Source organism: Micropterus dolomieu, linkage group LG18 (assembly GCF_021292245.1).
Source record: "Micropterus dolomieu isolate WLL.071019.BEF.003 ecotype Adirondacks linkage group LG18, ASM2129224v1, whole genome shotgun sequence".
Classification (NCBI taxonomy): Eukaryota; Metazoa; Chordata; class Actinopteri; order Centrarchiformes; family Centrarchidae; genus Micropterus; species Micropterus dolomieu.
In genome coordinates this window covers 3,866,594-3,878,854 of record NC_060167.1, presented here as the reverse complement: position 1 = coordinate 3,878,854, position 12,261 = coordinate 3,866,594, and the positions used below count along the sequence as shown (strand labels likewise).

At 38.6% G+C, this 12,261-nt stretch overlaps 2 protein-coding genes across 3 annotated transcripts in view; both read left to right on the top strand.

Annotated features, from left to right (window-relative positions):
* Positions 1-9,151, top strand: part of LOC123987296 (butyrophilin-like protein 1) — a 208,732-nt gene extending 199,581 nt beyond the window's left edge. For both annotated transcript variants that reach the window (XM_046076046.1, XM_046076047.1), the window contains exons 5-7: positions 981-1,259; positions 5,415-5,497; positions 6,680-9,151. In XM_046076046.1, the coding sequence (XP_045932002.1) occupies positions 981-1,259; positions 5,415-5,497 (362 nt within the window). In that variant the 3' untranslated portion in view covers positions 6,680-9,151. The remainder of the gene's footprint in view (positions 1-980; positions 1,260-5,414; positions 5,498-6,679) is intronic.
* The window catches only part of LOC123987302 (butyrophilin subfamily 3 member A2-like), a 25,906-nt gene that overhangs the window by 11,867 nt on the left and 1,778 nt on the right, over positions 1-12,261 (top strand). The window lies entirely within an intron of this gene.

The window sequence follows — 12,261 nt, the reverse complement described above, 5'->3', positions numbered from 1 at the left end:
TCTTATATTGTTTAGCGTGTAGCAGACACGCACACACAAACACTACTTATACAGTACAGTCGTCATTAATATAGTTAGGCTACAAGGATAGTAGACAAATAAGACTGTAATTTAATTGTAATTGCAATGAAGAAATGTGTTTTTGAAGAAAGGCAGGCAGGAAGGAAGATTGTTAGAAATTATCAACAGAAGACTGAATAGCAGTACACCACCTGACATAATGTTAAAGGCAGTCAGGCTAACTCGCACAACACCAGCACAGCTGGTGCGCTGTCTCTCTTCCTGACCACACACACAAGCTAACACCCACACATGCACACTGACCTCTGACACATTTTACAAACATAGAATTATTCCAGTATGATCTGTTATTAGATTTTATCTGCAATGGAAGAACACAGCAGCATGAGGACGCTGATTAGAAATTTCTAAAACAAGAGGATTGTTTCCTGTTTTTCTTACTTTGTCTGAAACTTGTAAATTTAGTTACATGTTTATTACTAAACTCATAGTTAAAGGTGCTGTTGTTTGGGCTACCATTATACTGAGAGGTGATTTTGTCCTCCCTATTTACTAACATTATTATAAAGTAATTTGCTGAACAGTTGTGTTGGATTATTCATCATTATCATTTCAAGATAATTTTTTCAGCTCAACAAATGTAAAAATTGAGTTTGTCCAAACGTCTTCACTGTATCTGAGCTTCTGTCATGATTTGAGTCAGAAACAGTGTTTGCAGCTGTAAATAGTTTCCAGACTTTTGGTAGAAGTTAGAAATGTTTGAAATATCATGTCCTATCTAACAATGCTGGGAGGAGCAACTGAGGCTGATACTGTGCTTTTCTGTTCCTCTGTGTTTTTCTGTTAAACACACTTTAATCCTCATTTACAAGCAGAGAAGAGACGAACAAGAAATCCTTATATTATATGTCTAATTCTGTACACGTTCTTTATAGCTATTGTTTAAACTGTGTTCACAGGTGCAGCTGCAGAGCCGTCTGTCAGGATACTTGATCAAACAAATGATGGGATGCTGCTGCAGTGTGAAGTTCGAGGTGCTTTTCCAAAACCTACAGTAGAGTGGCGGGACAGTGCTGGAAAAATGGTTCCTGCTGAGGAGCCACAGGTCTCAGAAAGAGGAGGCAGCTTCTACATCACCCTCCAAACTACTGTGATGAAGACCGACAACTATCGCTGTGTAGCCACACAGGAGGAGATCAAACATCAGATGTATGCTGAGACCTACGTGCCATTTAATGGTGAGATTCTTCTTGTGGTATTTCTTTTATATTTATATAATTTTTATTGTTCATGTGCTAGTATTTTACAAGTGTTTAGACTGAACATAGCAGAAGACAAGTTGTAAGTGTTTCAAACTGACTGAAAGATTCACACTTATACTGAGACTCCATACTTCCATACTTACTATTTTGAGGGGACCAACAACATGGGAGAAGCAATAAGCTGCAGAGAGAGAGGCCAACAACAGAACGTCTTTTACAAGTTTCGTACACTATTTCATCTCTTAATCCACTTCTGAGAAGTTATGAGGCGAGAAATTCAAGAACGACCAAGTTCTTTTTAAGCTTTATTCGTCGAGCTAACTTAAACTATAGCCGGACCCTGCCACGTGGTCCCACCAGCAGTAACAAAGGACGACCAAACCTCTGACCCGAGCCAGGGTTGTAAAGGCCCCCACTGCAAGTTTCTTCAATAAGCCGACAAAAGACGGACCTCCGGAGCAATTCCCTGGCAGAGAAAGCGACTGGCTTTAAGCTCTCCTAACCGAGAACGCACGGAACTCCGCTAGCGTGAGGCCGGCGACCAGCAACCCGGCTGGGACAAGCAGTAAGACCAAACCAAGGCATTCTGTGATCAGTGATGGCCCATAGTTGTTAATAGATTATCTTTAACTCTTAAAACTCATAGCTTGCTTTCATTAGCTGCCCGTGTGAATCAAATTCTCCCCACAATAGAACCCCACATCCTCATTGTTTAGCCATTGTTTATTTCTTTGATGTGTATTTAACAGCATTTATGTCACCTTAGTTAGTTAGTTAGTTAGTTAGTTAATAAATTTCACCGTAATCACAGGAATTGTGTGTATTGCCTACCGCCAAGTCCCTATCACGAGAATTTACCCCTTCGATATGAGACTGACTGATATAAGATAATTGAGCGATAATTATCTAACTGATCACTAGTGAATAATTGTATAATTATTAAAATGCTACCCAGAGGTCTGGAGGCTCTGGGTGAATTAAATCTCCGGTGGTGCCCCGCAAAACAAGAGCTTTATGAATTAATATTCTCTAAATATTAAAATTCATAATTTTGTATTAATTCTCAGAGGTTTATTAAAAACATAAGTTGACATACTATAATATCAAGTTTGCACACATTTACTCACACAAACCTTTAGGCCCATAGTGAACACAATGTGCTGCATGTTAGTATACTCAATGAAGTAGCTGAATGGAGACACGGCTTGAGACTTCATGAATCTACAGAGATGAGAGGAAGAATGAGAGGGTCTGGAGGGAAAAACAGAAAGAACTGGAGTTTGTAGGAAACTCTGAGATCAGTCTGATCAAACAAAGGAACACAAGAATTTAGTAAACTTCACTCACAAACCCAGTAACAGATTTATAAATGGCTGCTGCAGCCTGATCCTGAGGATCGACATGAAAACACCTCACGAGGGAGATTTAGAGAGTCAGAATCAGAATTCTGATGATTCTCTTAAAGAGGAGTTTTTCTATGTCACTGGGTACTTGATGATGAAATTCCTGATTTATCAGGAGGACGGCTACTTTACTCCACAGTTTCATGAACCTGGACTGTTTGTGGGACCTTTTGGAATTGTAGAAGAACATTTATTAACTTTAGATTATGACCAATCCTGTCATCATGTCTGAGATAAATATTAAGTTATGCTGCAGTGCCTCGTGTGTAAATGCCCACAGCATCTCTCTTAATGGGGAAATGCCTCACCCTATTTCACCCACTCTTTATTCACAATGTTCATTTCTCTGGGCACCTCACAATTTGATTCGATTAAGATTCAGAGGGCTGCGATGCAATTATAAAATGATTATCGATGCATCTTGATGCATAATTTTTTTTCTATGCAGGATCTCAGGATAATTACTATGCATTTAATTTACAAATGAAAATCTAAAATAAATGTCTCCTCCTTAGCTTAAAAGGACTAGCTTGCTTCCTAATTTTATCACAGCTCCTCCTAGCCACTACCTTCTTCTCTCTTCTTTTCAGACTCGAAAACTGAAATATTTATCTAGTGTCAGGATGTCAGGATGTACAGGACAGAGCTGTACATCAATTTAACTTGTACCTGATGTAAGTAGTAATGACATGCAGCTAACATTAACTTTTACTTTGTTACTGATTTAGCTGGCATTATATAGCAGCCAAAACTCATGCTGTACAGGGGAGATGTTACCTAGCGCTAGCCGCCTTCACTTTCCGCCTGTTGGGGAAATGACACTGTGACCAACACTAGACATTTACTGCCAGACTGAAACTTACAGCTAATATCTCTAATAACTCTGCAAAGTGATGGACAGACACATGTCACATGAGTGAGGACGCTGGCGTGTGTGTCCCTCGCCTCACAGCTCGCCATTTTAAACAAAAATCAAGTCACTAAGCTTCTTTGAGTTTAATGTCCAGACAACTAGGATAAGGTGTGTTTGGATCTGCAAATAACTGTTTTGCCAACTGTGGCTCTGTACAACTGTGGCTCTGTAGCCTAATCGTTACTCACCCATGCCAGCTAGCCGTCAGGTGTCTTCCCCGGCTAGTGATCCACCACGGACAAACAATCTGGGATTATCTTTTCCGGTACCACTGACTGGATAACTCTCTGCCACGAAACCTGGATTATCTACTATTCTGCCTCGTCTTCACTGCAACGCTGTTGATGTGGTTGAACGTTGGATGCATCCTCTCCGGGCCCTGTCTTCGGTAGCTAGCAATGATAGCTGATGCTTCCTCATACCATCATGGTGCTAATCTCTCTCAATCTGAGGCCCCTGGTCTGTGTTGATGTTGCTCCTACTACACTGCCTGCCTCAGCACCTACTAACAGGACTGCAATGTTCATGTTATTGAACACTTGCTCCCTAAATAATAAAGCACTACTCATACATGACATCGTTACTGACAGGAAAATGGATTTTCTTTGCTTAACAGAAACTTGGCAAAATCAGCAGGATTTTATGACACCAAGGCAACCCCACCAGGCTATGTGCACATACAGAAGCCTCACTCTTGATTTTGCTATTTGTTCAGTTGTTTCAAAATCAGTTGATTTTTGTGCTTCTACCATGGTAAAGTAGGCCACGTAGTTAAATTGTTTCCTTTTTTGTCTGTTTCATTGTTGATATAGGTTGGGAGTCTGCACAGGACGTTTTTATTTTGAGAGCCAACGGGATTCTCTATGCTGTCTGACTTCCTGCCTGGTTCATCCGGGGCGAGTTCAGCGCTGACAAAACGTAGCAAATAGTTTTTTTTTCAACGGAAACGGTGGTGCCTTGAACACCCTGCTGTGTACGCAAGCGCACTACATTTTCCTGCCTTTCTAACACCGCTGTGTTTAAAAACTTGTGGCAGCTGATTGGGTAACACCTGAGACACACCCACCAAATGGGAGAAAACATACCTTGAAGCCCGTTGCAGAACGTTGCGCATAGTTGCAAGGAAACATGTCGTTCAATCAGAAAACTTTGCAAATCGGTGCAAAACGTTTTGAGATCGCCCCTACTCTGTGCTGCTTGACGCGGCCAAAGTCCTTATTGGCAAGTCATGCCACTCGGCCACCATCTTGGCAACGCCTCTGGGCAGCTATTTCGGACTAACAAGACCAGGATTCTATCTAAGTGAATGGGGAGAGAGCCAGAACTGCACTTCTACTGGTCACCAGGACATAAAAACTACATCAATAGAATCAGCATTAAAATCTGATAAAAAGCGTTGAGAAAGTTTGGCAACTTTATCCCAAAATAAGGTTTAAAAAGCGTTTTCCCGACTTGTTATAATTCTACTACGTATGCGTCACCACTTCCGCGCATGTGAAGTAGAAGTAACACAGACCCTTACATCAGTGGAACCACATGATTGGTGGAGATATGTTTCCTGCTGTGGCTGTTAAAAGCAGATGATTGGCTTTCTAGCGGGAGGGGCAGGATAACCGCCATCTTTGTTGTTTGGGTCTTTAGAGTATAGAGTTGTATTGAGGATGTGATTGAGTGGCATGTCTCCTCTAAAATGTTTTTTTAATCACAAATGGAAATGTAATCGCAATATCTGGCAGAAAAATTGCAATTAGATTTAGAAATCATTCAGCCCTAGCTGTGAGTTAATGAGTGTTCACTTTTTCTGATCTGTTTCAGGGTCCCCCAAACAGTCCTCCATTGGATGGATTGTTGTTCTGCTAGTGTTGCTTGTACTAAATGGTCACATCACACAAAATTAGGTAAGTTTAAATAATGTACAGGGTTTGTATGATCATGACAAACTGAAAATATATTTTTCCAGGACTGGAAAGGTTTTAAAAAGTAATGGGGGATGTAGTTTCAAGAACACTAATCAGGATTGTGATTTGTTCCATTGTGATTTGTGTGTGTGTGTGTGTGTGTGTGTGTGTGTGTGTGTGTGTGTGTGTGAGAGAGCACACACACACACACACACACACACAACAGAGAGGTCGCGGTGGAGACAGTGAAGCAGGTGAAACGAAGGGTAAAAGTAGAAAAGCGATGCTTCCACCTGCTTTGTCCGATGTTCTTGTGACTTGTTGAGCTAATGGCAAATTGTTACGAACAAGATAAAACCCGCATGTATGTATTATTTATTTATTTATATATTGCCAATTTATAACAGAGGTTCTCTAATGCCGTTTTTCAGATACAGCAGTTCTAAACCATACTCTTATTAATATCATTCAGGGCTCATCAGTGCGACTATTTTACTCTCATATGACCCTCAAAATACGTATGGGTTTGGCTATGTATATACCCCCAACCCCTGAAATTATCGGACTGTGTGGTTGCTCCACTTCAGCAGCTCGTTAATAAGAACAGCGACAGACATGGGTCATCTGCAGCTAAATTGGTAAGACAGAATACAATAGTGATAAGATAAGAAAGGTTTGACTAGCTGCCATTTAGCTAAATTAGATGCCATTTGTTGGAAAAAATGTTAAACTTTTCATAAAATCGATGTGCTTGGCAATGTTACTTTAGACTGATCACAACCTAAATGGGGCAGAATAATGTAACAGTTTAACGTGCTATAGCAAACTTTCTGTGTTCAACTCATTGTTCTGCATTGATGGTTATGATTATTGACGAGTTAGAACATTATAAACACTTAGGACATCTATCAATTGGTCTTTACAAAAAAAATATCATTTGGTGAAAATTCATGGAAAATCATTGGTCAAAATGTGTATGAACCCTGAATGTATTTTATCAACATATTTTATCTACATATTCATAACAATAAAACAATACATTCTTTACGTGTCTCATGTTTAGAGTCTTGACAGTTGTTTTATCTTCTCAGGCATTAAGCATTGTGTTTGTATTTACACCAGGGTAGGATCAAGGCAGGTGGGATTAAATTTAATATTATGACTTTGTTTTCCTCCCTGCAGATTCCCAGACAGAGTGGCATCCTCCATAAGTAATAATATAATTCACATAACAGTAGTGGATGGTTACTTTGCATTGTCTTTTGCTGATTTTCTGGATATTCAATTAAAATCTGTGACACATTTGGGTGGAAACTGGGCTTATAGCAGAATTTTCACTCCGCCTGTGAGTAAGGCTGCTCTGACCAACCCGCTTTTAGAATTCACACAAACAAGACAAAAACATTTTACACTCACATTAACCAAGATTTATTCGATCTTTTCCACACATTTACCATACTGTTGTTTCCCTGGACAGATGTTGGAATTATTCATAAAAAATGCAGTTATTAATTATTCTAAAAATACTATTTAACATATACACACACATGTATATATACACACACACACACTGGGGTTTTGCAGGTTTGCCCACTTGGCTGTTGTTGAGGACATTATACTGAAGCACCTGATGAATAAGACTGAGCAGCAAATGAAAAATGTGATAATAAGATAACATTGCAAAATAACAAGTTGTGAAAATAAAATTAAAGTGTTCAAAGCTATGGGTCTCGGACCAAAAAAGTCATATCAGTGACCTGAAACGACCCCGACTAAGGATTTCAGGCTGCTGCAACTTTAGGTTTAAACTAGAGCCCGATTTATCGGCCGGCCAATATGAGCTAATTGCATTTAATCGGCATCGGCCGTTTATAACAGCAGATATATGACAATTAAAAAAGAAAAGTCAGATCCTTCACTCATGTCATGGGTGTTGCATAGTTTGCCCACCAGAGAGCGACCACCTGTTAACAACACTGCATCACCACTAAAACCACAAAAGAAAAAAAATCAGCTGACTGGAGTTTATTGGAGCTTACTGCAGCATGTAAAAACCAAACACACAGAGGGCTGTGTTAGCAGAGAGTCTGTCTTTTGTCACGTTAATTACATGACTTAAATAATTATAATAAAAACAGACCCAGTCACTTTCTTCCCTTGAAAACATTCATGACTTGCTAACCCTCCCATTTTTCACTGCACTCTCCCGGCTTCCTACCAGCTCACAGCAGTTTAATGTTACGGTAGCTGGGTGTTGGAAGCTGCTGACAGACGTAACTGTAGATTTATTCTAGTCAGTTCTAGTTAACGGTCCAAATTTGTCTCTAGTTCATCACTTAAAACTCATCACTCTAAAATCATGTAAAGTTACAGCAGCTCACACTGCCCATTGTAACGGTAATGAGCCGTTAAACTATAGTTTCTGGTGTATTCTAAATATATCTGTGAGCTGCCTGTCTGAAGTTAGTCTGCGTGTCTGAAATTATTAAACCAGAGTGGACACGTAAATAAATGTGAGCTGGCGTGCCATGGGTAGGAGTCACTCTAGCCCGATTGACAGGTTGCCATGGTAACGACTTGTCAATCACAGATAGTCACTGAAAAGCATACCCTGCTTTCTGGTCTATTTTCGTCTAAATGGGACTATAATTTACTAAATGAACGTCATGTCAAGATGAGAGCATAAAATGAGACTTCTTCAGGATCTGTGGTCGTTAAAGTGGACTAATCTTTAGTTATGATCCTCAGCTTAAGGATACAAGATCATACCACTGTAGTCACTTTTAAATTTTAAAAGAAAAGGTTAAAGCACCTGCTAGCTGGTCATCAGTTAATTGCAGGGTCGGGAGTTAGATCCCCGGCTCTCCATGTCCACATGTCCAAGTGTCCTTGAGCAACACACCGATGGTCAGACCAGCCCCTTCCATGGTAGCTCGCTGCCGTCGTGAGTATGTGTGAATGAATGAGGAGCAAAAGTGCTGTATAAATGCTGTATTTACCAAATATTATCAGACTTCTTTAAACTCCTAACTGAGCGAGACATTAACAAAAACCTGAGTTCATTGAACTAAAGCTGTCACACTGTAAATGTGTATAATATTTTGTAGGTAAAGTGAAATATAAAATGTGACTTTTATTTTATTTTCATATTTGTGTTATCGACATTTGGGACAGATCTGTATTGCTTCTTTTTATTTCTTAAGGTGCGGTTACACATTGAGTTACACACCTAGCTTAAAGCAGTCTGATACAACAGTCCTGCAATAAATGTAATTCATAAATGGTTATGTTCAGAGAGTCGTTGATTCAACTTCATAGTCATTAGTTTGCTGTAGTCTATGGTGCTGTTGAACTGTTTTGCCTGTTTCTATTAATTTGTCTATCCCATGTATATCAAGGGTTTGAACTCAACCTGAACATTAAAACCTTGATGAAGGAGATTTATTGCAGGACTGTCAGACTGCATTAGTTTCAGGTGTTCCTAATAAACTGGACACTGAGTGTTTGCTGCTGCTGCTGACTGTGATATTTGAGTTCTCTGAAAGTTCATGTATGTTGATGTTTCTAACTGATGATGAACTTGTATCGTGTCATTTCCTGCAGAGCTGAATCATTTCTGTCCAAACGTTTGAATAAAATATGAATAATGTCAAACTGTATGTTGTGGCTGTTTTTGATGTTTCTGTCTGTTCAAACTCTGAGAAAAGAAACTAAAGTGATTTTACTGTGTTGGACCGATTCTAACATGATCAATATTTTACAACAGTGTTTTTTTAATAAAGAGTTTTTAGAGGAGTGGTGGAATCTACATTTACTCAAGTACTGTACAGCTGGAAAATGCATCGTCACAAAACTGAAAACAGCTGTAAAGGGGTTAGAATGAGTTCATCTACAGCAGTAAAATGCCACATAGGAGGCAGCTTGTCCAGTAAACCTTTGAAATAAAAAAATAAATAAATTCACATTCAAATATTCTGGATTCTTCAATGAGGGAAACGAGAGTAGCTGTAGTGAATTTATAACAAGGTAATTTAATTATTATTTTTTTTTTTTTAGAAAAGCCACATAATATTCTTTGACTCTTTTGTTTCTTACCTGGAAAAGTCAACAAAGACATCAACACGTGTTTGAAACAGTTACATCACAAGTTAATCCAGGATCTGTGACCGTTCTTCATTCGACCTTCGTGCTGCCATCAGACATGGTTTCTGTTAAATAAATAACTGCAAAGTCTTTATAAAGAAAATCATGGTTTCCAAAACTTTCCATATCAGATTAAAACACTTCAGAGCAGTGTATCTCAGCCTGGGAACCTCACTGGAATGAATCATGAATCATTTTGGGGATCAAGACACCTCATAAATCTGTGTGGAGACAAAGGGAATGATCAGAGAGCAACATCAGTCACTACTACCTTGGAAATGTTCAGACCCTTTGAGATGATTAGGTCCAGAGTGTGACCCTTATTGTGTGTGGGCTCTGTCACATGTTGAGTCAGTCCATAGTTATCAAAAACAACACAGTAGTCTCTCTGACCTGGGGGTTGTCTGCATGGATGTTAAAACTGAACAATAACTACACAGTTAAAGACGCTACAGATTATAGACAGCAGTTCAGCAAGGTCATCGAAAAAGGTTGCACAACATTTAGGTGGCTTCATGGACGTTGTTAGGACCATGTTAGGGGGGCTGAAGCCACCCTAACATGGTCCTAAGCCCCCCTCCAAATAATAAGAAAAACAAATCACTACCCTTTTTTTTTTTTTTTTTATTCTGCAGACATGTATTCAACAAAGATAAGCAAGAGTATTGATAAATACTATAGAAATATACTACAGAAATAATATTATTGGCTTAAAGTAATCCTAGTTTTTTCCTCTGTGAAGGACAATAAAAATACTTAAGCATAAATAAATAAATGCATAAATAAATAAAAAATGTAATTTATTTTGTAATAAAAAAGGCTATTTATTTCTACATTTATTCATTTCTGTATTTCCACATTTCAGCATTTATTTTTCCCTGTGCCTGTATAATGGTGTGGGTGATGCCAACATCAGTCTGAAGCAGGATTGGTTACCTGGGGGCCGCATCGCTAACCAGACAGAAGCAAGTGGTTCATCTACATGACAAAAGCTAGCTACACGGTAGTTATCCCTGATAGAAAGCGTTCCCCCTGCCTTGGTAGCGCCAGTGCATTCAACGGTGAAGGCGGACTTTCGACTTCACAAAAGTAAATGAAAAAAATTACGTGGATTGTTTCATCTGTCGTTTCAGTATTGTTTTATCAAGAATAGTTTTTACAGAGCAAGCTAGCACACGGATTATAATGCTTTTAAAGCCTAACGTTACGTGTTACTTAACTTCATATTATTCATTACACTGAATTGAGAATGTCTACACAAAACGAGCAGTTTCAGTTTCCCTCGTAAAGCAACAGTTATTTTGCAATAGTCTAGTGTTATAACTGTCCACAGAGTTGATCACTTAGTCATCCATGTTACTGTTTGGAAGCTAGATCTAGACAGGCTGTCAACTTTTTCAAGTAAGCTGCTCCAACAAATATCTACGCCATCGCTACTGCACAGATGATGGCCTACTATCAAGTATTTAATTTTGTGTATACTTCACATCAGGACTAATAAAAGGAGTGAATATGGAGACGTTTGTTGTTTTCCAGCAAAAGTTATAGTGTGATACAAAATACAAACTGGGATCCAGAGAATGTCTAGTACACTAGAGCTTATACTGTTCATTAAGCCTTACAAATAAGTGTTGCATTAAAGAATGTACTGTAACTTGAGCTAAAGTTAACAGGAATTTTTTTGTGTAATGTAATTTAATAAAACTATAACTAAGTTACTGAAAAGATTGTGTTACTGAAACAAATAACTGTATACTGTAACATACTAAAACATTACATTATATACTAAACAAGACATTTTGAAAGCTTGAACATTGCCTTTGTCTCTTTTGTCCCAGAATGAATGTGCCCCTCTGACAAAACAACTGGCCCTAGCCTGGCCCCCTTAATAAAATTGGTCTAGAACAGCCACTGGTCAAAGTACATAGATTCTTCCATGGTAATTACAACAACAGCTAGAGTAAGATTCCTCCACTGTTGGTGTAGTTTTTCATAGTGAGAGAATTACTCCAGAAAGCCCCGTCCAACTCCTCTTGGATTTCAACCTTCAAGCAACTGGGATTTTTATTGCACCATTTTCCTCTTGTCGAAAGTCTGTGGTAAGTGTCTCTAAATTACTTCACTAGAAGCAGCATTGTAGAATAGTAGTCTTAAAACACAGAATCACGAAGGGCTAACGTCACAGAGTTGATGGCTAACATTAGCTCCAATGTCCCATTAAATGGACGATCAAAGTCCTTATAGGCAAAAGTACTGTGAAGTCCAGTTGGTAATTATGCTCATTACTATAAGTGCAATAAAACCTTTTGTAAAAAGTAAAAAGCCTTAAGTTAATCCAACCTGGTAAACTATCTTTCAATTTTTTAGAGAAAAAAAATCAATTAATGCAGCTTGATAGCTGATGCTACAGCAGGAGTAACATTGTGGCTTTCAAATAGTGCTAGCTAGAGATGGGGATCGAGACCTGGTTCTATAGAATAATGTTCCAAATTTCTCAAAACCCGAAAATCGCTCGGAGCTTATAAATAATAATAATAATAATAATAATAATAATAATAATCCTTATTTGTAGAGCACTTTTCAAAAACAAGTTACAAAGTGCTTTAACAAGTGTAAAGAAT